Source organism: Paroedura picta, chromosome 9 (genome assembly GCF_049243985.1).
Source record: "Paroedura picta isolate Pp20150507F chromosome 9, Ppicta_v3.0, whole genome shotgun sequence".
Taxonomy (NCBI): Eukaryota; Metazoa; Chordata; class Lepidosauria; order Squamata; family Gekkonidae; genus Paroedura; species Paroedura picta.
Window position 1 is genome coordinate 2,013,760 of NC_135377.1, and position 25,740 is coordinate 2,039,499.

General features: G+C 47.6%; 1 protein-coding gene and 1 long non-coding RNA gene across 2 annotated transcripts in view; both read right to left on the reverse strand.

The window, feature by feature from the left end:
- The window catches only part of ZC3H3 (zinc finger CCCH-type containing 3), a 210,023-nt gene extending 205,791 nt beyond the window's left edge, over positions 1-4,232 (reverse strand). The window contains exons 1-2 of the mRNA XM_077351316.1: positions 4,020-4,232; positions 810-2,196 (exon numbers count right to left, since the gene is read on the reverse strand). Coding sequence (XP_077207431.1) covers positions 810-2,196; positions 4,020-4,065 — 1,433 coding nt within the window. The 5' untranslated portion in view covers positions 4,066-4,232. The remainder of the gene's footprint in view (positions 1-809; positions 2,197-4,019) is intronic.
- Positions 4,233-6,761: 2,529 nt separating this feature from the next.
- Positions 6,762-25,740, reverse strand: part of LOC143844354 (uncharacterized) — a 40,306-nt gene continuing 21,327 nt past the window's right edge. The window contains exons 7-10 of the long non-coding RNA XR_013233959.1: positions 14,354-23,559; positions 13,735-13,932; positions 11,325-13,361; positions 6,762-8,262 (exon numbers count right to left, since the gene is read on the reverse strand). This is a non-coding gene — a long non-coding RNA (uncharacterized LOC143844354). The remainder of the gene's footprint in view (positions 8,263-11,324; positions 13,362-13,734; positions 13,933-14,353; positions 23,560-25,740) is intronic.

The window sequence follows — 25,740 nt, forward strand, 5'->3', positions numbered from 1 at the left end:
CACCAACAGGGTAGAGAGGCCGAGGCCTTCCCCTGATGCTGCCTCCTGGCACTAGGATTCAGAAGTGGACTATGGAGGTTTCCCTCAGTCCTCATGGCTACTAGCCACTGATCCATGCCTCCTCCATGAGTCTACCTAATCTCCTTTTAAAGCCATCTATGCCTGAGGTCATCACTACATCCTCTGGCAGGGAATTCCACATTTTAATCACTCATGGTGTTAAGGTACTTCCTCTGTCCGTCCTGAATCTGTTTTTGACAAAACAGACAGACTATAACTTGTCAGAAGGTTCACAGAACTTTCGCTCCAAACTGGGATTTGAGTGTCTTGCATAGTGCAGGGAGTTGGACTAAATGACCCATGAGGTCCCTTCCAACTCTATGATTCTATGACTTCAGAGCTAGAAAATCCATAAGCATCACCTGAGTGCCTAGAAATCGGAATCAGGCATACCAAGATTTTATTTCCTGTTCCATTGGTGCCGTGCTTTTTAGGTCTTCCTCATAGCATTTCCCTGCATTAGGCGGCCACAGATGGAATCCCGAGCATATACATAATGTCCTATCATCTGAACATCTCCCCCAGATACCTTGCACTCGAAAGCTCACGCCTTGAATAAATCTTTGTTGGTCTTAAAGATGCCTGACTGGACTCTGATTTTCTTTTGTTGAGCTTCCTGTGACTTACACAAAAGTTGCAACTCCACATGTGTGGAGTTTATTTCAGGTGTCAAACCAGGGCAGTCGGAGTGACTCTCAGAAAAGTCCAGGGAGGCTGCAGAGCTGACTACAGACAAGCAACCAACTTACCTGGCGCTTCCCTTCTTTTTGATGATTTTGGTCCGGCTCTTTAGCTTGTAATGGAGCACGCTGGCATTCCCAAAGGTCGGTTTCATATCGCTGTGACCAAGAGAACTTTGGCTCATAGCTGAAAGGGAAGAGCTGGCTCCTGAGAAGTGGGCAGCGCCAGGTCCTGCAGATTCCTCGCGCTGCCAAGTGAACACAGAAGGGGATCTGGAAGGAGAAACCCGGAGGCTGGAGGCCTTCCATTTGTACTTGCTGGAGGACACCCCCGGCTTTGAATGCGAGCTGGACCTCTTCGGCTTGGCTCCCTGGTCGTTCCTCAGCACTAGCTTGGAGCCTTTCTCTGCCCCCACAGGAAACCTCGGGCTGTTTTCGGAGGGTCTGGAAGCAGGCCATCTTTTTGAAGCACGGGAACATTTACCTGGGTTGGCCACCCACGTGTACTTGGTTTTCCTGAACTTGGGAGATTTGGTGGAGGCCAGTGAGGTGGGAGCAGCCTGGAGAGCAGGGGCAGAATGCTTGTCCTTGGAGGGACTCGCCCCAACGGCTGAAGGTGCTTGCCCAGTGGAACTAGCAAGTAAACTGGGTGCCTCAGTCACCCGCAGGGTGTTCAACTTGTCCACTGTCACAGGGGCTGGTTGCAAAGGTGGCACCTGAGATGACGGCGGGTTCTTCCTTGCTGGGCGGCACCCTGACTCCCACCCAGGTAAGGCCAGAGGCTGCTGGGGGTCAGTTTTCAACGCAATGGCCCGCTCGCTGGCCATCCTGCACGAATCCAGGGCCAACCCAGATGCATTTTGCACTGTCCTTGAGGGGACAGACCCCTTGAGGCACACCGTCAGAGAGTCCCCCCTGCCCCTAGCCACAGTCCGCTGGGGCAAGAAGCGTGGAGCCGCCAAGAGAGGCTTCGGTTTGCTCTCCTCGCAAGGAATTCTCGGAGTCAGAGCAGAGGTCGCGCAGCTTCTGGAAGTCGATGGGTCCTCTGCTGCTTCGGAGGATATGGGGACCGCAGCGTTCCTCATGACGGTGCTCATCTGCACCCCAACAATTAACTTCCCATCGGCAGCTGTGCTTACCCTTCGATCCGCAGGCTTTGGCTCCGGCTCGGCCACTTTGCTGGCTCCGTGGCTCAGGGCAACCTGAGAACTGCTGGCTAAAACGCTGCCGCCAGGACTGGGCGCAGGCCGAGGGGGCACGTTGACCAGAGAATATTTCTTCCTCCAGGCATTGTGAGGGTGAGGCTGAAAATCCCTTTGGGCTTGCTGCGAATATCTAGCAGAGAAAACCGCTTGGCTGCTGAACGAAGGTGGCCGGGGATTCCTCCAGCGAGGCATCGGAGCAGGCTGGGGGACTGGTGTGTTCCCATGGACATTTTTATGGTCATTAATCAGCCCTAAAACAAAAGGAGCAAAGAGCTTCTATGAGCCATACGTTCAAACACCATCCTATTACGACGTATCTTACACAGACCCACATTAACACCTTGTGGAATATGACACTACGCTGAAATGTAGCGCTTGCCCTTTCATTAAAATATTCCATACAAAATGTCCTTAAGTGATTCCCTTCCGAGCCGAATAACATCCTCTCTGCTTACATCTCCCTGCCTTTTGCCCTGACCTGGGTGGCTCAAGCTAGCCCAATCTCCTCTGACCTGAGATGCTAAGAAGAGCTGGCCCCGTTAGTATTCAAATGGGAGACCCCCAAGAAATACGAGGGGTGCTACACAGTGAATGGCAGTGGCAAAACACCTCTGGAGGTCTCTTGCCTTGGAAACCCCTGGGGTCAACATAAGGTCAGTTGTGAGTGGACAGCACCTCCCACCACCAAGGAAACCTGAGACTCAGAAAGAAAGAAGGAGGCAGAACAATTGACTGGCAGAGGATGGATGTGGGGGGCGGGATCTCCCAGAAGGCAGTGGACTTGCAATGGAAACTCAGTCTGACAGCAGGAGGCCCTGGAAATCATATGGGGTCATTAAACCACAGCTCTAAAAAGGATTCAGAATCCAAAAGAATCATGGAAGTAGCCAGACAGGCGATTCCCTGCTGAATGCAGGATTAGCCTCAGGCATCTAGGATAAACATCTGTCCAGCTGCTGCTTGAAGACTGCCAGTGAGGGGGAGCGCACCACCTCCTTAGTCGGGCAACTCCACTACTGAACTTCTCTGACTGTGAAAATATTCTGCCTTGCTGGCATCTCTTGCCTTAACAATTCTATGGGGCCACCAAAGATCAGCTGTGACTCGATGGCATTTTCCAACCCCAGCACTTTTTCCTTGGTCCCAAAAGCTGGGTCCTGAGGACAGCTTTGTGTGTCTGGCTCAGTCCATTGTGAAGAGTTATAAGAATGCACTGTCTGCCAGAAACAAAACAGGGCTCCTTTACACACACAGCCAACACAACCCTACTGCAATACTATGAGCCTCCAACAGCTCATAGACCATCCCCAGCCAGAATGCATCCAATTAGACAAGGGAGTTCATTGCCCAAGGCGCCAGGTCAAGCTCTTTCCCCACCCATGCCAAAATAATACTTGGACATCTTGGTGCAAGGGAGGAAGGGAGAAAAACACACTAAAAAAGGGCAGAGTCCGTAGCAGCACACAGAGGTTCAAAGCCCTGTTCAGGGGTAGCCTTAGGTCCCCTCAGCTTAACAAACTTTGGGGTTACCAACCTCCAGGTCTGACCTGCAGCTCTTTTGGAATTCCAACGGGGGCAAACAGCAGCTCCAGAGTGCAAGCTCTAAGAAGACAATGCCTTCCAATGTGGGCTCGTCACAGTCCTGATAGTGCTCTTCTACCAGAGCAGTTCTGACAGAGCTCTCTCAGCCCCCCTACCTCCCAGGGAGCCTGTTGTGGGGAGGGAGGGAGGTAAGCCCATTATAAACCACCCCGGGACTCCCAAAACCAACTCTGCTACTACTTCTTCAGAGCTCTTAGAGCAGGGGGGGGGCTAAATTGTGAAGAGCTTAGGAGCCCCGGCAGGGTCTTATGGGCATTGTAGTCCATGGACCTCTGGAGAGCCACAGTTTGGCCACCCCACTTGGAGCCAAAGCTTCCCAGGAAGGGCATTTCCACGCCTGGCTTGGGACGGGGGGGGGGGGCGGTTGCATTGCTAAGCAGCCCCAGGAGGGGCCTGGAGAGGCAGCATTACACCCCCCCTCCCCATAAATACCTCCAGCCCCCCCCCCATGGGGCGCCCCCTCCCCGCTCACCCTGCAGCAGGCGAATCTGCCTGCGCAGCTGCTCGTTCTCCTCCATGGCGGGCCCTCCAGCCTTCCTCCTCGTCTTCCTCTCCCTGACGTTACAATCGCGCGCCCTCCACCGCCCCGCGGCGCCCTGGCGCTCCGAGCCGCTTCCCCTTCCGCAAACGTCATCAGCCGGCGCCCGGCGGGGGGTAAAGAGGAGAGGCAGCCGCCTGGCGCGCAACACCCGCACTTCCGGCTCCTGGTCGGTCTCGCGGCGCTGCGGGCAGCTCTTCCCACGGGAGAGGGAGGAGAGGGAAGGGAAGGGACGGGCGGGTGCTTTGAATTTATTTGGCGGCATCGCGCTCATGTTGGATAGTGTGTTTTGGCAGCTGGATTTGCCTGGGCGGAGCAAGAATGAGTGGTTTTCAAGGGGATTGTGCAACAGGTGCGGAATGCTTTTTTTAAAAACAAATTTAAAGCACTCCTCCGTCACATGCAGCCTGCTAGGTGAGTCCTGCCAGAGCTGTTATCACAGTACAGCTCTGTCGGAGCTCTCTCGGCCCCACCTACCTGTGGAAGCTGCTTTGAGACTCCTTTGGTCAGTGAAAAGCAGGGTATAAAACCTTACTCGTTTGGGAAAAAAACTTGATGTCATAATTAAGAGCAGCGGCTTCTAATCTGGAGGCCCAGGCTGGATTCCCCACTCCTCCACATGCAGCCAGCTGGGTGACTTGGGCTACTCACAGTTCAGTTAGAGTTGTTCTTATGGAGCAGTTCTGTCAGAGCTCTGTCAACCCCACTGTTATGTCTGTAGGCTTTTTGCCACTTATGCAAATGAGGGCTTCTGTCAGCCAAGGAACTAACCAATCAAAGGAATCTGATTGCTCTGCTTAGGGCCAATCAGAGGCAGCAGCTGGCTGCCTGAAACGTATAAAAGTGCCTGAGTTTGCCTGTTTTTCTCTTTTCAATAGTTGTAGTGGGCTGCTGAAGTTGCTAAATAAAAAGAGCTGTTCTGAAGAATTGGAGTCTGTGATCACTGAACCTGCAGACTTTAATACCCGCCTTCCTCACAGGGTGTCTGTGGTGGGGAGAGGAAGGGAAGGGGATTGTAGGCCACTGAGATGCCATCAGGTAATGGAAAGTGGGATGTAAAAATAAACTCTTCTTTTTCTTCTTAATTCTTGGGGTACTTTGAATTTATTGTTTGGCTTGAATGCATGTATCTAAAGAAGGAAAGGTTTGTTTTTACATAAACTTTTTGGGGCTTGATGCGTGAAGTGTGTCCTCTCTGGCATGTTTATATTTTGGGGAGAGACCCTGGTTGATTAAATGGAGCATCTGTGACCCTTGAAAGTTTGAGTCCAGCGGCACCTTCTAGACCAGGGGTAGTCAAACTGCGGCCCTCCAAATGTCCATGGACTACAATTCCCAGGAGCCCCTGCCAGCATTTGCTGGCAGGGGCTCCTGGGAATTGTAGTCCATGGACATCTGGAGGGCCGCAGTTTGACTACCTCTGTTCTAGACCAACAAAGATTAATTCAAGGTCTACGGGTTTTGTGTGCACTCACATCTTTAAGACCAGCAAAGTTTAACTCTGGGAAGCTTAGACCAAGAATTAAACTTGGTTGGTCTTAAAAGTGTAAATGCGCATGAAAACTTAGACCCAGAAATCTCCCAAAGTGGAGCTGGCAAAGCTAGTTACTACCCAAAGATCATGCACATGCAAGCTCACACCTTGAATAAAACTTTATTGGTCTTGAAGGTGCCTTTGGACTTCCATTTTGTTCTGCCCAAAGAACCATCGGTCCTCTCCCCCCCCCCCCACAAGGAGAGGGCCAATATTGCTGGGCAGAGACATAGGTTGGAGCATTGAGCATGGCAAAGGAGAGTTTAGGGAGGGGAGGTATGATACCAAAGTATCCCCCCTTCCAAAGCAGCCATTTTCTCCAGGGGAGCTGACATCTTTCGTCTGGATATCAGTTATAATCCCAGTTCTCCAGGTCCCACCTGGAGGCTGGCAACCCTAATAGTAACCACAACTACCAGCAAATCTGGAGGACTATCTCTCACTTAGCAGATTTGAACTTCTGGCACTCTACAGCTGTGTTGCCATTTGAACTCTTTGCCTAGTGGGGGAGTATCCTGCTTCACTTAACTTGCTGGCTCCAGGTGGGAAATACCTGGATATCTTGGGGGTGGAGCCTGAAGGGAAGGACTTCAGTGGGGGCTGGTGGCATAGAGTCCATTTTCCCCAAGTGAACTGGTCTCGGTCGCCTGGAAATAAGTTGTAATTCCAGGAGACTTTGAGCTACAGCCTCTAATGTGGAAAGCCCATTCCTCCACATGCATCCAGCTGGGTGACCTTGGGCTAGTCACAGTCCTGGTAGAGCTGTTCTCGCAGAACACTGTCCTGTCACAGCCTCACCTATCTCACAGGGTTGTTGTGGGGAAAGGGAGGTGATTGTAAGCCACTGAGACTCCTTGAAGTACTGAAAGATCTGCAGTGGGCCAGATTCCAAGGGATATGAATATCCTACAGGGGTCATGGGAGAAAGCATGCAGTCCTTTGAAGGGGTGAACAAAGGACGTTTATCCACAGAATGCCCTTTCTGTTTTTCAGCAACAAGACTAGCATAGCTGCCTTTCTGAACATATTAAAAATACTCTCCATTCCTCAGAGTATTTCAGGAACACAGAGTGTGGTTCTTAAATCAAACATGCCGCCTCCAAATACTTTTATTGCTATCATATATATCATTCCACTATTTGAGTGAAATCTTCTGTCTTCTTTCGGAGTTGTTGTGTCCTTTCCTCCTCTTTTGAATGCTTTTAAAAGCAGGCTCGTTTTGATCTGTAGACTTTCTCTTTTATGCAAAAGACATGTTATTGATTTGGTCTCCTTCAGCCCATCTCATCTGCAGCTTGTGCAGGGTAGCCAGGTAATCAATTTCGGCAAACATTCACAAACTGCACGCTCCATTTCAAACCTTCCAAGAATCCACTGACACTTGCCGTCTGCCACTAACCCTGCAGTTCTGACAATGACGCTTGTTTTGTGAGTCTAATTCAGGTTAAGATTTTTTAAAGCATGGGGAGGTTTTTGACACTCGATCAACGGGGGGGAGGGGCTGCGTGTGGGAAGGCAGGGTGCTTAGGGACCATTAAATTGTCTAATTCAGTCTGGGTTCAGCACGGTGCTAACCTTTCGAATGATTTCAGCCTCACCCCAAACAGGAATCTTGCACCAAGCGGGCACTAGGACCCCATGAACTGGGTCACACGTTTGAAATCTGAGCCTCATCGGTTTGGGCTCAGGCTCCAGGAGTCTCTCAGCGGCTCACGGAGGAAGAAAGCGCTGAGAACGGCAAAAAAAAAGCTCAACCCCAAGAAGCGCTGAGGCAGTCGATTACGGAGACCCGAGAAGGGGGGTGGGGAGAAAGAGCCAGCTGCAACTGACATCAGGATTTCTTTGTTGTTGTTGTTGTTTTAAGACAATTCACAAGGAATTTTGCAGGAGCCGGTATTTTTGAGGCACACCAAACATGTACACACACCTGTTCCGCTCCTCCTTCCCCGAGGAAGTAAAAGCAGCAACGATTTAAGCCAATCTGTTTATTTTCAATAGGAACAGGCTGCGAAGGAACCCGAAGGATGCTAGACGTGAACACACGTGAAGCTGCCTTGTTCTCAATCAGAGCCTTGGCCCATCAAGGTCACTACTGTCCACTGAGACCGGCAGCCGCTCTTCAGAATCTCAGGCTGAGGCCTTCCCCATCACCTGCTTGCCTGTCCCTTTCTACTGGAGATGCCGGGGATTGAACCAGGGACCTTCTGCACACGAAGCAGATGCTCTTCTACTGAGCCATTGCCTCCCCCCCCAAAACAACAGGAAACATGGACACATACTGTCTCAGATACTCAGTCTACTCAGACTGGCAGCAGCTTGCCAGGGTCTCAGGCAGAAGTCTTTCATGTCACCTACGACCTGATCCTATCCAGCATGCAGAAGCTCTTCCACTGAGCCACAGGAGCTCCCCAAAGGCATGTTGCCCGCTGATTCATGGAGGGATCTTGTCCAGGCGCTTGTGTTTTCAACATCTGGCAAAGCTTCATCAGGTTGTGGTGGAACGAACCATTATTGTCTTCAAACATCCGAAGGCCACCATTAACAGGCACAACACACAGGCAGGGAGAACTGCTGGCAGCCGTAGTTACTGTTGGAAGTCATGGACTTGTACGATCTCTTTGTCTCCAGATGTCCACATTCATTCTGAAAAGTTAAAAGAAGCCTCAGTTTGTTTGTGGTTTCCTTGCTGGCACACACTCTCAGACCACATGGCTTTGGCTGCTACTCTGAGCCATCATGCACTCTGCTAATTACAGGAAATGTAGCCCAGTATTCCCAAAGTCATGAGGCAGAACCAGCACAGGAAAAGGAGGACTGCTGTAACTTCATTCTTGCTAACAGAAGAACCAGTTTTGTCAGGAGTTCTTTGCCTGAGTGGCAACCAGCGTGGGGGAGAACAGATAGTTACTAATGGCCAAAGGGAAGTTTCTACCGCTTGGGAAATATTTTCAGCTTTAACACTTTGAGAAAGACGGCGTTTTCCCATGGGCAAACAAAGTTTGAAATTGATTTTTTTTTCCCCTGATGTCAGCAGCAGCTCAAGAGAGGATGCCCAAGGGAAGGAGGCATCTCTTGGGGGGCAGAGAACTTCCTTTGAAACTGCTGTTGCAGGAAGCAAAGCCGCACTGCAGATCTGGACAGAAGGACTTTCTCATTTGTCAAATTGGTATCTTAGCTTTCTGGCAAGATAGTTCCACGGAGCCCTAGCAGGAGGAAGAAGGGTGTCAATTGCAGGATTCGCCGCTAGCTCTTCACGGCTGCTGTGTCCAGACTAAGGCCGCAGGGTTGAGAACTCAGGGCTGGGAAACTCTGGGAGATTTGGGGGCGGAGCCTGGAGTGGGCAGGGCTTGGCAGAGGGGAGGGACTTCAGCAGATATAATACTATACCAGGGTGGCCATCCTATGGTTCTCCAGATGTCCCTGGACTACATTTCCCATGAGCCTCTGTTGGGGGCTTGGACATCTGGAGAGCCACCATTTGGCCACCCCTGGTATAGTAAGATTAGGAACTTCCTGGTATTTTTCAAATCATTTCCTCCAGTGTCCTGCTTGGCTCAACTGGAGATTTCCTGCTCCTTTGAGCACAGTTCCTCCCTGCTTGCCTCCAGATGAAGAACAACAGTTATTCAGTTAGACTGCTAAGACTCTCTCTCTCTCTCTTTACAAATTTGTTTACATTTTCAGTAAAGCCATTCATTCTTCAAGCAGCTGGTGCTTAAATGATAGAAGGGAGAGGAAGGGCAGACTGTTTAAGCAGGCCAGGCAGTGAATATTGCTGCTTGGGCAGCGTGAAAGAGCAGAGGCCAGGGTCAGGCTGAGGCATGAGGGGTGCAATCCCCTTCCCTCTTCAGCTGTGCCAGTCCTCCAGTGCAGGGGTAAGCATGGCGGTGCATGAGCAATGCAGCCTGGCCCAGGGGAATCTCAAAGAATTGTGTAACAAGCACACATAAGAAACACTCTTTCACCAAGTCAGGTCTGCGCTCTGCTGCTTGTCCCTGCCAAATCAATTACCCTATTCCCAATTTTGCTTTCCTTGGAGAGCTTTGCTGTCTTTCTGAACGTCTGCCCATTGATCAATTAGTCGAGACCGAGAACAACATAACCTGGAGGAACGCACCTGGATGAGAAGGGAGCTGCATCAAGCCATTGGAATGCCTCACTCTCTGGCCAACAAGGTGCAAGGAACATTGTGCCAACTAGGACTGCTGACGTGGGAAATTCCTAGAGATTTGGGGGTAAACCTTTGGAAGGGCTGAGTTTGGGGAGAGCCGATCTCTGTCATCTGGAGACCAGTTATAAGTCTGGGAAATCTCCAGGTCCCACCAGGATGCTGGTAACCCTATTTTCAGGTGGGAAATAAGAGTTCTCCTTGAAATACAACCGATTTTCAGCCCACAGAGATCAAGCCACACACCCACCCAGCTTCAGAGACCAAATGTTAAGGTTTACCAGAAACGCTGGTGAAATCCCGCCACAAATTTCCCCCTTCATTAGACACCACCCCAAATCTCCAGGAATTTCTCAGGCCGGAGCTGGCAACCCTAGATGAGGCTTGGTTGAGCCCAGAAAAAGAATCAGAAACAGTACAGGGAGCCAATTGTTGTGGGATGTCCCATTTGTTACAATATACAAGCTCTGCAGTGTGCATCATTGAGCAGAATACCGTGTCCTGCAGGGGGCATCAAAGGAGGTGTGTATTTAGCATATATGAATCCTGATATTTTTCAAATAGTCTCCTCCTATATGCTGATTGGCTGTCCAGAAACTTCCTCCTCCTTTGAGCACATTTTCTCCTTGCTTGTCTCCAGAACAGACTGAAGGACAGGAAAAACAGTTGGGACTTTCTCACAGAATCATAGAGTTGGATCTCCTCTCCCCTTTCTATACAAAGGTTGTTTCTCTCCTAAATAGAACTATTTTATTCGTTTAACCAGATTGATGCTTCATTCCCTCTTGTATATTTAAACTCTTCCACCAGCAGTCTTGTAATTTCTACTGGGAAATCCAGGAAAAGAATCTTTTACAATAATCTTTTACAATAATGCGATACCCGAATGCCCATGGATTCAGATTTGGGTGATGCCTGGGGAAATATTGCAAGGGCGTCTCTGGCTAGCAGGAGCCGGCTGCACAGAATCTTGGGGGCGACTGGTATGGTGAGTGGGTCTGCATATGGCTCCCTTCTCCGCCTGCAGCTTTTCTTCAGCCTGGAGAAAAGGAGGTTGAGAGGGGACATGATAGCCCTCTTTAAGTATTTGAAAGGTTGTCATTTGGAGGAGGGCAGGATGCTGCTCCCATTGGCTGCAGAGGAGAGGACACGCAGTAATGGGTTTAAACTTCAAGTACAATGATATAGGCTAGATATCAGGAAAAAAAATTTCACATCAGAGTAGTTCAGCAGTGGAATTGGCTGCCTAAGGAGGTGGTGAGCTCCCCCTCACTGGCAGTCTTCAAGCAAAGGTTGGAGACACACTTTTCTTGGATGCTTAGGTCTGATTCTGCGTTGAGCAGGGGGTTGGACTAGATGGCCTGTATGGCCCCTTCCAACTCTAGAATTCTATGATTCTGTGATTTGCAGACAGGGGCAAGTATAAAAGACACCCACAGGGACTTCACCAAAGGGAAGCTGTTCTTAGGAAAAGTGGGGGACAGAGTAGGACATGAGTCACACAAAACATTTCCATATGACCAGTTTATAAATATACCTTGTCAAAAACTTCCAGGCCTCTCTTTCTCCTGAAGGGGCCGTCCTCAAAGAGCGGCTTCTCTTTCTCCAAGCTGGAGACATTGCAAAACGCCTTCCCCAGCGCTTGCTAGAGGCCACAGGTGGCTGCGTTACTCTACGGCTGCTGCATTTGCAGGAAGGAGATGGATGCTGTCTTGGATACGGATAGTTCTGGGTCGTGCTCCGGATCAACAAGCCCTGGAATGAAAAACAGCCCCCATGGTGAGTGGGTGGGACAGTTACAGCTCCCACTTTAAATTAATAGAATCACAGAGTTGGAAGGGACCTTGAGGGTCATCTAATCCAATCCTCTGCAGAATGCAGGAAATTCACAACTACAGTGACCCCAATTCCATGCCCAGGTGATGCCCCCCCCAAAAAAAACCCCTGAATCCTTGCCAGCCTGGCCTGGAGGAAATTTGCTTTCCTGACCCAAAGGGGCAATTGGTATTTCCCTGGGCAAGCAAGAAAGGGCCACAAGAGACAAACCCTGGCACATCCCTTCCTGCCCACCCACTCACTGTCTGCCTAAGTTCATAAAATCAGCATTTCTGTGAGAATGACTATCTAGCCTCTGCTTAAAATCTTCCAAAGGAGAATCCACCACCTCCCAAGGAGGTCAAAAGTAACATGGGATATTGGACCCAGAAACAAAACCGATAGTCAGTACAGCTGATCCAGTATTGTCTCATGATGACTGATCAGACTGGTGCATTTCTAAAAACTCGCCACTGCTTTCTGAACAACCCGTAGTTTCCAAATCACCTTCAACGGCTGCTCTATGTCAAGGGCAATGCAGTAATCTAGCTGTGTGGTTAGAGTGGCTTGGATCAGTTTGGCCGGGGCAGCTGTACCCCCCAAAAGGGTAGGAATTTAGAGCCACAACATAACTGGGAGACAGACAGCCTGGCAACACCGTCCTCCTTCTCCATTCTCTGCTCTTAACCCACCACACCAGGCTAACTCTTCATGTTAGTTAGAATAAGCTAACTAGCTATTTATTCTTTAAGCAGCTGGTGTTCCACCCCGCTGCCTATTTAAACTCTGCCGACAAGAGGAACCTGGCACGATCCTGGGGACCAAAAGGAAGGAGTGGAATGAAAACAGACAAAAGAGCCAAATTGTGGCAGGCTCATGAAATGTACAGGATTTGCCAGGTTTGATTCCCTTCCACTAGTGACCAGATTTCCCAGCTCTTGCACTGAAGGAAAGCACCACTGCGAGTGGGACGTATCTGCAGGATCCGGCCGCCTGCACTTGTGAGTTATCAGAAGAGTTTCCTGTGAAGTCAAAAGGTCGGTCAGCATCATGATTTTTGTACTGCATGAAGACCAGCGTCCTGCTTTGAACTCCAAGGGAGAAGTGCAGCATAAAGACAGAACAGATGAGTAAATAACATAAAAGACCAGGTCTGCCAAACTCTGGGTGGGGTCTGGAGATCTCCTGGGAGGGCAATGGCTCTCCAGGATACAGAGATCGGATCCCTTGGGGAAACTGGCAGGTTCCCATCCCTGACTGCCTCACTCTCTGTCTTCCAGCTGCATGCAGAGGTGGCAGCAGGTAAGGTTGTCCCTGCCCCAGACCTGCCAGCCTCAGCGGGGCTGCCTGGTGGGAGGGAAGGAGGCTGGGAGCCCCTGAGAGCTCATCCCCGCCCCAAACAGCACTGCCATGGACTCACCTGGCCTCAGCAGAGCTGTCCGGGTTGGGGGGGGGGAGCCTCGAGCCCATTGTATTTTTTGTGCAACGAGCTTTTCTGCTAGTATTTATCATAAACCCCAGAAATTTACCATTGTAGAATTAAATAACCATGGCTATGAACATAGCTACATTTACAGAAATTGTCAGTGTCCTTCCCAAAAGGGCCCGCAGAACAGAGCTAGTCCTGGGAAAGAATGCCCAGTAACACAAGAAAAGAGAAAGTCCAAACTTTAACTTATAGAATGAAAAGGTGTTGCTTCTTATCTGCTTCTTCTTGCTGCTGCTGCTGCTGCTCTTGAGTTCGTTCCCTGCCCCGGACCTGCAAAAGAATTAGCAATTTTCCCTCAGTTACGCTCCGGCCCTTCTTTCTCTTGTTGCAGGCCAGACTGACCAAGGGAAGAAAGAGCCTTAAATATAACCTGGATGACAACTTAGTTTAAAAGGGGGGAAGGGAAAATTCCGAGCTGTGACCTCCCCCGGCTGTTAGGACCACCAAATACTGCAAAAGAATTACCAGTTTTCCATTAGTTAAGATCTGAGCGTTCTCTCTTTGGCTGCAGGCCAGACTGATCGAGGGGTAGGGATTTTGCAACTACGCTAAGTGCTCATGTTCAGTGACCTTTGACAAACTAGGCCTAAATCCTAAACAGTTTAATAAAATTATTACAACCAAAATCACATGTTATACTTACAATAGGAAAAAGGGGCAAACAGGCTCAAAGGCGTTGCCCAGGTGACGTTGGGGGACAGCCTCTGACCTCCACAATGACCAGGCTGGATCCCTGCAGATGAAGGAGGAAACAGACCACGAGGGAGAGAATCTGCCCTCACATCTGGGACTTGTGACTGTGCTTTCGAAACCAGCCAATAGCAGCTGTGCGACGGCATCCCTGCACAAAAGAACATGTTGCTGAAGAATTCTGGATTACTTACAAAAATTGTATCCAATTATACTACTACTGCTGCTACTACTACTACTACTACTATTATTATTATTTATTTGGACTTATTTATTTGGACTGCCACTCCCCTAAGTGTAACAGCATATAAAACTCCATAAAACCCCTAATACATAAAAGCACCCTAACACACAATCATATCATCCAACCCTTACAAGAGAACACAAAGCAGATAACAATTCGAAAAATACATGATAAAATTAGATTTTTAAAGCCCTTCAAAATAAAAAAAAAATGACCTTTTAAAACCCAGGATGGCCCTGGTCATTTCGGGGGTGGGGGGGGGAGGAAAAAAAAACAAGGAAGGCCACGGTCACTACACAATAGCAAATCATATCTATTTGTCTCTCACCGTGAAATCTCAGAAGCTAAGCAGGGTTATCCCTGCTCAGTCCTTGGAGGGGGGACCAAAACAGGACAGCCAGTGCTGGTATGCAGCAGCAGGTAATGGGAAACGACCCCTGTTCGTCAATGGCGTTGAAACCTCAGAACACCTGCAGTGTCAGCCCTGGCCAGTCCCTGGATGGACACAACCAAGAAAACTCAGGGTTAGTGTGGGGTCTCTCCTAAGAGCTCCCCCTAGCAAGATCCCAAAGATTGGGTTTGGCTCCCCCTTTCAGAGGACGCAAGATAGGCAGAGGGGAGGTCATTGTCTAAGCCCTCCTCTTCCTCATGTTCCAGTGAGGATTCCCAGACAGCCTCTTCTGGCTCTAGCTTAGGTTCCTTGAACACTGTCTCTGCCTTCATGGATGTCTCCCCTCCTCGTGCACCAGTGAGGACTTCCAGTCAAACTCTTCTGGTTCCAGTCCTGGCATGCTGTCTCTGCCTTCCTCCATGTCTCCTCCTCCTTCATTGAGGGCTGTCAGTAACCATCTACTGCCTCCAGATTAGGTCACCACCAAGTGGTCTGCCTTCCTCCATGTCTCCTCTCCATAATTTCTCCAGCATCTCATCTTATTTTCTTGGCACCTTCCTTGTTTGTTGGGTCTTCCGCTCTGCAGGAATATTCAGAAGCTAAACAGGTTCCGCCCTGACTGGTCCTTGAAAGGGACGCCACCAAGGAACACTCTTATCATCTATCACCTTGAAATTGCAGAAGCTATGCAGTATCAGCCCTAGAAAGTCGATGGAAAGTAGATCACCAAGAATGTTCAGGGTTGGAATGTAGAACCAGGCAATGGCAAAGGGCTTCAGTAATTTTTGATGCTGAACCCTAGGAAGTTAAACATTGTGAGCCCTGGAAACTCCCTGCAGGGGGAAACCACCAAGGAGCAGGAAAAGGAAGACTGCCTCTATTCATACTTTGCCTAGAAACCTCAGAACCCAAGCGGCATCACTCCTGTCCATTCATTGAATCATAGAATAACAGAGTTGGAAGGTACCTCATGGGTCATCTAGTCCAACCCCCTGCACTATGCAGGACACTCCCAGCTCTATCACTCATCCACTGTCACCTGCCAGCCCTTTGCCTTCACAGAATTTGCCTCTCCATCAGATGGCTATCTAGCCTCTGTTTCAAAATCTCCAAAGATGGAGAATCCACCACTTCCCGAGGAAGCCTGTTCCACTGAGAAACCACTCTGTCAGGAACTATACCCTATTATATATATATTACATTGAAAACTTAAAAGCTACGCAGTGTCCACCATGGCAAGTCTGTGGACAGTAGACCATTAGGAATGTCCAGGGTTGGTGTGGAGCAGCAGGAAATTCAGAGGCAGGCAATGGAAGGGCACCTTCTGTCATTCTTCTCATTCCCTGTCCGGTCATTGGAGTAGAAAGGACCTTGTGTCATTCTTCACCTTGAAACTTAGGAAATTAAACCGGATTAGCTTTGGAGTCCCTGCAAGGGAAGACCACCAAGCAACACTATAGTTTAATTTTATATATTTATATATTATATGAATATACTGCCAAAAAGAGGCACAAGGCAATTCACTTAAAACAAGGAATATTACAGAAAACTCAATGGTTGAACAATAACATTGCAGTAATAACAACAGAACGATATTATCCAACAATAGAGCAATGATGAGAACATTACATCAACTATGCCATACTGACAGCCTCCAAGAAAGAACAAAGTGAGAGTGCAGCAGCAGGAGCCAATGGAAAACCACATATCATAATCCTTTGCCTAAAAGCCTCAGAACCGAGGCAGCCTAAGATCTGCCCAGTCCTTGGAGAGGACACCACGAAGGAAGGTCAGGGCTGGAATGCATGGGTAGACAACAGCAAAGGATCTTGGGTTTTTCTGCACTTTGAAACCATCAAAGATAAGCCTTGGAATGTCCCTAATGGGGGAGACCATCAAGGAAGACCAAGATTGGTGTGCTGTAGTAGGCAACAGAAAACGCATCTTCTCATCTTTTACATTGAAAACCTAAAAGCTACGCAGTGTCCTCCAGTTAGGGTTCCCAGTCAATCTCTTCTGGTTGCAGCTTGGGTTCTTGGAATCTCCTCCTGGTCCTCAAGGGAAGGTAAAAGTCAGCTTCTTCCAGCTCCAGAAAACATTACAGAAAACTCAATTGTTGAACAATAACAATGCAGTGATAACAAAAGAACAATATTATCCAACAGTAGAGCAATGATGAGAACATTACATCAACTATACCATACTGACAGCCACCAAGAAAGAACAAAGTGAGGGTGCAGCAGCAAGAGCCAATGGAAAACCACATATTATAATCCTTTGCCTAAAAGCCTCAGAACCGAGGCAGCATAAGATCTGCCCAGTCCTTGGAGAGGACACCACCAAGGAAAGTCAGGGCTGGAATGCATGGGTAGACAACAGCAAAGGACCTTGGGTTTTCTGCACTTTGAAACCTTCAAAGATAAGCCTTGGAATGTCCCTAATGGGGGAGACCATCAGGGAAGACCAAGATTGGTGTGCTGTAGTAGGCAACAGAAAACGCATCTTCTCATCTTTTGCATTGAAAATTTAAAAGCTACGCAGTGTCCACCGTGGCAAGTCTGTGGACAGTAGACCATCAGGAATGTCCTGGGTTGGTATGGAGCAGCAGGAAATCAAAAACGACCTCTTCTCATCCCTTTAGAAAGCTCAGAATCCATGCAGTGTCCATACGGGCCAATCCTTCAGGGGAGACCACCAAAGGAAGCCAGAGTTGGAATTCAGAGGAAGGCAATAGCAAAGGTCCATGTGTCATTCTTCACGTTCCCTGTTCAGTCATTGGAATGGAAAAGACGTCTCATTTTTCAACTTGATACCTAGGAAAGTAAATTGGATTAGCTTTGGAAAGTCCCTGCAGGCGGAGACCCACTTGCAAGACCAGTTTCCTCCAGTTAGGATTCCCAATCAATCTCTTCTGGTTGCAGCTTGGGTTCTTGGAATCTCCTCCTGGTCCTCAAGGGAAGGTAAAAGTCAGCTTCTTCCAGCTCCAGAAAACATTACAGAAAACATTACAGAAAACTCAATTGTTGAACAATAACAATGCAGTGATAACAAAAGAACAATATTATCCAACAGTAGAGCAATGATGAGAACATTACATCAACTATACCATACTGACAGCCACCAAGAAAGAACAAAGTGAGGGTGCAGCAGCAAGAGCCAATGGAAAACCACATATTATAATCCTTTGCCTAAAAGCCTCAGAACCGAGGCAGCATAAGATCTGCCCAGTCCTTGGAGAGGACACCACCAAGGAAGGTCAGGGCTGGAATGCATGGGTAGACAACAGCAAAGGACCTTGGGTTTTCTGCACTTTGAAACCTTCAAAGATAAGCCTTGGAATGTCCCTAATGGGGGAGACCATCAGGGAAGACCAAGATTGGTGTGCTGTAGTAGGCAACAGAAAACGCATCTTCTCATCTTTTACATTGAAAACCTAAAAGCTACGCAGTGTCCTCCAGTTAGGGTTCCCAGTCAATCTCTTCTGGATGGAGCTTATGTTCCCGGAATCTCCTCGTCCTCCAGGGAAGGTAACAGTCAGCTTCTTCTAGCTCCAGATACGCTCCGTTGTATGCTGTCTCCACCTATTTCGATGTCTCCTCAACCTCCTAAGTGTCCAGGGAGGGCTTCCCGTTAACCTACCTGTAGCAGTCCTTCAAGGGGAGACCACCAAAGGAAGCCAGAGTTGGAATTCAGAGGCAGGCAATGGAAGGGCACCTTCTGTCATTCTTCTCATTCCCTGTCCGGTCATTGGAGTAGAAAGGACCTTGTGTCATTCTTCACCTTGAAACTTAGGAAATTAAACCGGATTAGCTTTGGATTCCCTGCAAGGGAAGACCACCAAGCAACACTATAATTTTATATATTTATTTATTATATATGTATATATTGCCAAACAGAGGCTCAAGGCATTTCACTTAAAACAAGGAATATTGCAGAAAACTCAATGGTTGAACAATAACAATGAGGTAATAACAAAAGAACGATATTATCCAACAATAGAGCAATGATGAGAACATTAAATCAACTATGCCATACTGACAGCCACCAAGTAAGAACAAAGTGAGAGTGCAGCAGCAGGAGCCAATGGAAAACCACATATCATAATCCTTTGCCTAAAAGCCTCAGAACCGAGGCAGCCTAAGATCTGCCCAGTCCTTGGAGAGGACACCACCAAGGAAGGTCAGGGCTGGAATGCATGGGTAGACAACAGCAAAGGATCTTGGGTTTTTCTGCACTTTGAAACCATCAAAGATAAGCCTTGGAATGTCCCTAATGGGGGAGACCATCAGGGAAGACCAAGATTGGTGTGCTGTAGTAGGCAACAGAAAACGCATCTTCTCATCTTTTGCATTGAAAATTTAAAAGCTACGCAGTGTCCACCGTGGCAAGTCTGTGGACAGTAGACCATCAGGAATGTCCTGGGTTGGTATGGAGCAGCAGGAAATCAAAAACGACTTCTTCTCATCCCTTTAAAAAGCTCAGAATCCATGCAGTGTCCATACGGGCCAATCCTTCAGGGGAGACCACCAAAGGAAGCCAGAGTTGGAATTCAGAGGAAGGCAATGGAAGGGCACCTTCTGTCATTCTTCTCATTCCCTGTCCGGTCATTGGAGTAGAAAGGACCTTGTGTCATTCTTCACCTTGAAACTTTGGAAATTAAACCGGATTAGCTTTGGAGTCCCTGCAAGGGAAGACCACCAAGCAACACTATAGTTTAATTTTATATATTTATATATTATATGAATATACTGCCAAACAGAGGCCCAAGGCAATTCACTTAAAACAAGGAATATTACAGAAAACTCAATGGTTGAACAATAACATTGCAGTAATAACAAAAGAACGATATTATCCAACAATAGAGCAATGATGAGAACATTACATCAACTATGCCATACTGACAGCCACCAAGAAAGAACAAAGTGAGAGTGCAGCAGCAGGAGCCAATGGAAAACCACATATCATAATCCTTTGCCTAAAAGCCTCAGAACCGAGGCAGCCTAAGATCTGCCCAGTCCTTGGAGAGGACACCACCAAGGAAGGTCAGGGCTGGAATGCATGGGTAGACAACAGCAAAGGATCTTGGGTTTTTCTGCACTTTGAAACCATCAAAGATAAGCCTTGGAATGTCCCTAATGGGGGAGACCATCAGGGAAGACCAAGATTGGTGTGCTGTAGTAGGCAACAGAAAATGCATCTTCTCATCTTTTGCATTGAAAATTTAAAAGCTACGCAGTGTCCACCGTGGCAAGTCTGTGGACAGTAGACCATCAGGAATGTCCTGGGTTGGTATGGAGCAGCAGGAAATCAAAAACGACTTCTTCTCATCCCTTTAGAAAGCTCAGAATCCATGCAGTGTCCATACGGGCCAATCCTTCAGGGGAGACCACCAAAGGAAGCCAGAGTTGGAATTCAGAGGAAGGCAATGGAAGGGCACCTTCTGTCATTCTTCTCATTCCCTGTCCGGTCATTGGAGTAGAAAGGACCTTGTGTCATTCTTCACCTTGAAACTTTGGAAATTAAACCGGATTAGCTTTGGAGTCCCTGCAAGGGAAGACCACCAAGCAACACTATAGTTTAATTTTATATATTTATATATTATATGAATATACTGCCAAACAGAGGCACAAGGCAATTCACTTAAAACAAGGAATATTACAGAAAACTCAATGGTTGAACAATAACATTGCAGTAATAACAAAAGAACGATATTATCCAACAATAGAGCAATGATGAGAACATTACATCAACTATGCCATACTGACAGCCACCAAGAAAGAACAAAGTGAGAGTGCAGCAGCAGGAGCCAATGGAAAACCACATATCATAATCCTTTGCCTAAAAGCCTCAGAACCGAGGCAGCCTAAGATCTGCCCAGTCCTTGGAGAGGACACCACCAAGGAAGGTCAGGGCTGGAATGCATGGGTAGACAACAGCAAAGGATCTTGGGTTTTTCTGCACTTTGAAACCATCAAAGATAAGCCTTGGAATGTCCCTAATGGGGGAGACCATCAGGGAAGACCAAGATTGGTGTGCTGTAGTAGGCAACAGAAAACGCATCTTCTCATCTTTTGCATTGAAAATTTAAAAGCTACGCAGTGTCCACCGTGGCAAGTCTGTGGACAGTAGACCATCAGGAATGTCCTGGGTTGGTATGGAGCAGCAGGAAATCAAAAACGACTTCTTCTCATCCCTTTAGAAAGCTCAGAATCCATGCAGTGTCCATACGGGCCAATCCTTCAGGGGAGACCACCAAAGGAAGCCAGAGTTGGAATTCAGAGGAAGGCAATGGAAGGGCACCTTCTGTCATTCTTCTCATTCCCTGTCCGGTCATTGGAGTAGAAAGGACCTTGTGTCATTCTTCACCTTGAAACTTTGGAAATTAAACCGGATTAGCTTTGGAGTCCCTGCAAGGGAAGACCACCAAGCAACACTATAGTTTAATTTTATATATTTATATATTATATGAATATACTGCCAAACAGAGGCACAAGGCAATTCACTTAAAACAAGGAATATTACAGAAAACTCAATGGTTGAACAATAACATTGCAGTAATAACAAAAGAACGATATTATCCAACAATAGAGCAATGATGAGAACATTACATCAACTATGCCATACTGACAGCCACCAAGAAAGAACAAAGTGAGAGTGCAGCAGCAGGAGCCAATGGAAAACCACATATCATAATCCTTTGCCTAAAAGCCTCAGAACCGAGGCAGCATCAGACCTGGCAAGTCCTTGGAGAGGACACCACCAAGGAAGGTCAGGGCTGGAATGCATGGGTAGACAACAGCAAAGGACCTTGGGTTTTTCTGCACTCTGAAACCTACAAAGATAAGCCTTGGAATGTCCCTAGTGGGGGAGACCATCAGGGAAGACCAAGATTGGTGTGCTGTAGTAGGCAACAGAAAACACATCTTCTCATCTTTCCATTGAAAACTTAAAAGTTACACAGTGTCCACCGTGGCACGTTTGTGGACAGTAGACCAGCAGGAATGTCCTGGGTTGGTATGGAGCAGCAGGAAATCAAAAACGACCTCTTCTCATCCCTTGACTAGAAAGCTCAGGATCCATGCAGTGTCCATACGGGCCAATCCTTCAGGGGAAACCACCAAAGGAAGCCAAAGTTGGAATTCAGAGGAAGGCAATAGCAAAGGTCCATGTGTCATTCTTCACGTTCCCTGTTCAGTCATTGGAATGGAAAAGACGTCTCATTTTTCAACTTGATACCTAGGAAAGTAAATTGGATTAGCTTTGGAAAGTCCCTGCAGGCGGAGACCCACTTGCAAGACCAGTTTCCTCCAGTTAGGATTCCCAATCAATCTCTTCTGGTTGCAGCTTGGGTTCTTGGAATCTCCTCCTGGTCCTCAAGGGAAGGTAAAAGTCAGCTTCTTCCAGCTCCAGAAAACATTACAGAAAACTCAATTGTTGAACAATAACAATGCAGTGATAACAAAAGAACAATATTATCCAACAGTAGAGCAATGATGAGAACATTACATCAACTATACCATACTGACAGCCACCAAGAAAGAACAAAGTGAGGGTGCAGCAGCAAGAGCCAATGGAAAACCACATATTATAATCCTTTGCCTAAAAGCCTCAGAACCGAGGCAGCATAAGATCTGCCCAGTCCTTGGAGAGGACACCACCAAGGAAAGTCAGGGCTGGAATGCATGGGTAGACAACAGCAAAGGACCTTGGGTTTTTCTGCACTTTGAAACCATCAAAGATAAGCCTTGGAATGTCCCTAATGGGGGAGACCATCAGGGAAGACCAAGATTGGTGTGCTGTAGTAGGCAACAGAAAACGCATCTTCTCATCTTTTGCATTGAAAATTTAAAAGCTACGCAGTGTCCACCGTGGCAAGTCTGTGGACAGTAGACCATCAGGAATGTCCTGGGTTGGTATGGAGCAGCAGGAAATCAAAAACGACCTCTTCTCATCCCTTTAGAAAGCTCAGAATCCATGCAGTGTCCATACGGGCCAATCCTTCAGGGGAGACCACCAAAGGAAGCCAGAGTTGGAATTCAGAGGAAGGCAATAGCAAAGGTCCATGTGTCATTCTTCACGTTCCCTGTTCAGTCATTGGAATGGAAAAGACGTCTCATTTTTCAACTTGATACCTAGGAAAGTAAATTGGATTAGCTTTGGAAAGTCCCTGCAGGCGGAGACCCACTTGCAAGACCAGTTTCCTCCAGTTAGGATTCCCAATCAATCTCTTCTGGTTGCAGCTTGGGTTCTTGGAATCTCCTCCTGGTCCTCAAGGGAAGGTAAAAGTCAGCTTCTTCCAGCTCCAGAAAACATTACAGAAAACATTACAGAAAACTCAATTGTTGAACAATAACAATGCAGTGATAACAAAAGAACGATATTATCCAACAGTAGAGCAATGATGAGAACATTACATCAACTATACCATATTGACAGCCACCAAGAAAGAACAAAGTGAGAGTGCAGCAGCAGGAGGCAATGGAAAACCACATATCATAATCCTTTGCCTAAAAGCCTCAGAACCGAGGCAGCATAAGATCTGCCCAGTCCTTGGAGAGGACACCACCAAGGAAGGTCAGGGCTGGAATGCATGGGTAGACAACAGCAAAGGACCTTGGGTTTTCTGCACTTTGAAACCTTCAAAGATAAGCCTTGGAATGTCCCTAATGGGGGAGACCATCAGGGAAGACCAAGATTGGTGTGCTGTAGTAGGCAACAGAAAACGCATCTTCTCATCTTTTACATTGAAAACCTAAAAGCTACGCAGTGTCCTCCAGTTAGGGTTCCCAGTCAATCTCTTCTGGATGGAGCTTATGTTCCCGGAATCTCCTCCTCGTCCTCCAGGGAAGGTAACAGTCAGCTTCTTCTAGCTCCAGATACGCTCCGTTGTATGCTGTCTCCACCTATTTCGATGTCTCCTCAACCTCCTAAGTGTCCAGGGAGGGCTTCCCGTTAACCTACCTGTAGCAGTCCTTCAAGGGGAGACCACCAAAGGAAGCCAGAGTTGGAATTCAGAGGCAGGCAATGGAAGGGCACCTTCTGTCATTCTTCTCATTCCCTGTCCGGTCATTGGAGTAGAAAGGACCTTGTGTCATTCTTCACCTTGAAACTTTGGAAATTAAACCGGATTAGCTTTGGAGTCCCTGCAAGGGAAGACCACCAAGCAACACTATAGTTTAATTTTATATATTTATATATTATATGAATATACTGCCAAACAGAGGCACAAGGCAATTCACTTAAAACAAGGAATATTACAGAAAACACAATGGTTGAACAAAAACAATACAGGAATAACAAAATAACGATATTATCCAACATAGAGCAATGATGAGAACATTAAATCAACTATGCCATACTGACAGCCACCAAGAAAGAACAAAGTGAGAGTGCAGCAGCAGGAGGCAATGGAAAACCACATATCATAATCCTTTGCCTAAAAGCCTCAGAACCGAGGCAGCATCAGATCTGCCCAGTCCTTGGAGAGGACACCACCAAGGAAGGTCAGGGCTGGAATGCATGGGTAGACAACAGCAAAGGACCTTGGTTTTTTCTGCACTTTGAAACCAACAAAGATAAGCCTTGGAATGTCCCTAATGGGGGAGACCATCAGGGAAGACCAAGATTGGTGTGCTGTAGTAGGCAACAGAAAACACATTTTCTCATCTTTCCATTGAAAACTTAAAAGTTACACAGTGTCCACCGTGGCACGTTTGTGGACAGTAGACCAGCAGGAATGTCCTGGGTTGGTATGGAGCAGCAGGAAATCAAAAACCACCTCTTCTCATCCCTTGACTAGAAAGCTCAGAATCCATGCAGTGTCCATACGGGCCAGTCCTTCAGGGGAAACCACCAAAGGAAGCCAGAGTTGGAATTCAGAGGAAGGCAATAGCAAAGGTCCATGTGTCATTCTTCACGTTCCCTGTTCAGTCATTGGAATGGAAAAGACGTCTCATTTTTCAACTTGATACCTAGGAACGTAAATTGGATTAGCTTTGGAAAGTCCCTGCAGGCGGAGACCCACTTGCAAGACCAGTTTCCTCCAGTTAGGATTCCCAATCAATCTCTTCTGGTTGCAGCTTGGGTTCTTGGAATCTCCTCCTGGTCCTCAAGGGAAGGTAAAAGTCAGCTTCTTCCAGCTCCAGAAAACATTACAGAAAACATTACAGAAAACTCAATTGTTGAACAATAACAATGCAGTGATAACAAAAGAACGATATTATCCAACAGTAGAGCAATGATGAGAACATTACATCAACTATACCATACTGACAGCCACCAAGAAAGAACAAAGTGAGAGTGCAGCAGCAGGAGGCAATGGAAAACCACATATCATAATCCTTTGCCTAAAAGCCTCAGAACCGAGGCAGCATAAGATCTGCCCAGTCCTTGGAGAGGACACCACCAAGGAAAGTCAGGGCTGGAATGCATGGGTAGACAACAGCAAAGGACCTTGGGTTTTCTGCACTTTGAAACCTTCAAAGATAAGCCTTGGAATGTCCCTAATGGGGGAGACCATCAGGGAAGACCAAGATTGGTGTACTGTAGTAGGCAACAGAAAACGCATCTTTTGCATTGAAAATTTAAAAGCTACGCGGTGTCCACCGTGGTATGTCTGTGGACAGTAGACCATCAGGAATGTCCTGGGTTGGTATGGAGCAGCAGGAAATCAAAAACGACTTCTTCTCATCCCTTTAGAAAGCTCAGAATCCATGCACTGTCCATACGGGCCAGTCCTTTAGGGGGAAACCACCAAAGGAACTCAGGCAATAGCAAAGGTCCATGTGTCATTCTTCACGTTCCCTGTTCAGTCATTGGAATGGAAAAGACGTCTCATTTTTCAACTTGATACCTAGGAAAGTAAATTGGATTAGCTTTGGAACGTCCCTGCAGGAGGAGACCCACTTGCAAGACCAGTTTCCTCCAGTTAGGGTTCCCAATCAATCTCTTCTGGATGCAGCTTAGGTTCTCAGAATCTCCTCCTGGTCCTCCAGGGAAGGTAACAGTCAGCTTCTTCTAGCTCCAGATACGCTCCATGATATGCTGTCTCCACCTATTTCGATGTCTCCTCAACCTCCTAAGTGTCCAGGGAGGGCTTCCAGTCAACCTACCTGTAGCAGTCCTTCAGGGGGAGACCACCAAAGGAAGCCAGCCAGTGTTGGAATTCGGAAAAAGGAACATTACAGAAAACCAGGGAGGGTCCCAGTCAGTCTCTTTTGATTCCATCTTAGGTTCCTGGCATACTATATCTGTCTTACACCGTTCCTCTTTTACCTCATGGTCCTCTAGTGGCAGCCCTCATGTAATCTCTCCTACTTCCAGCT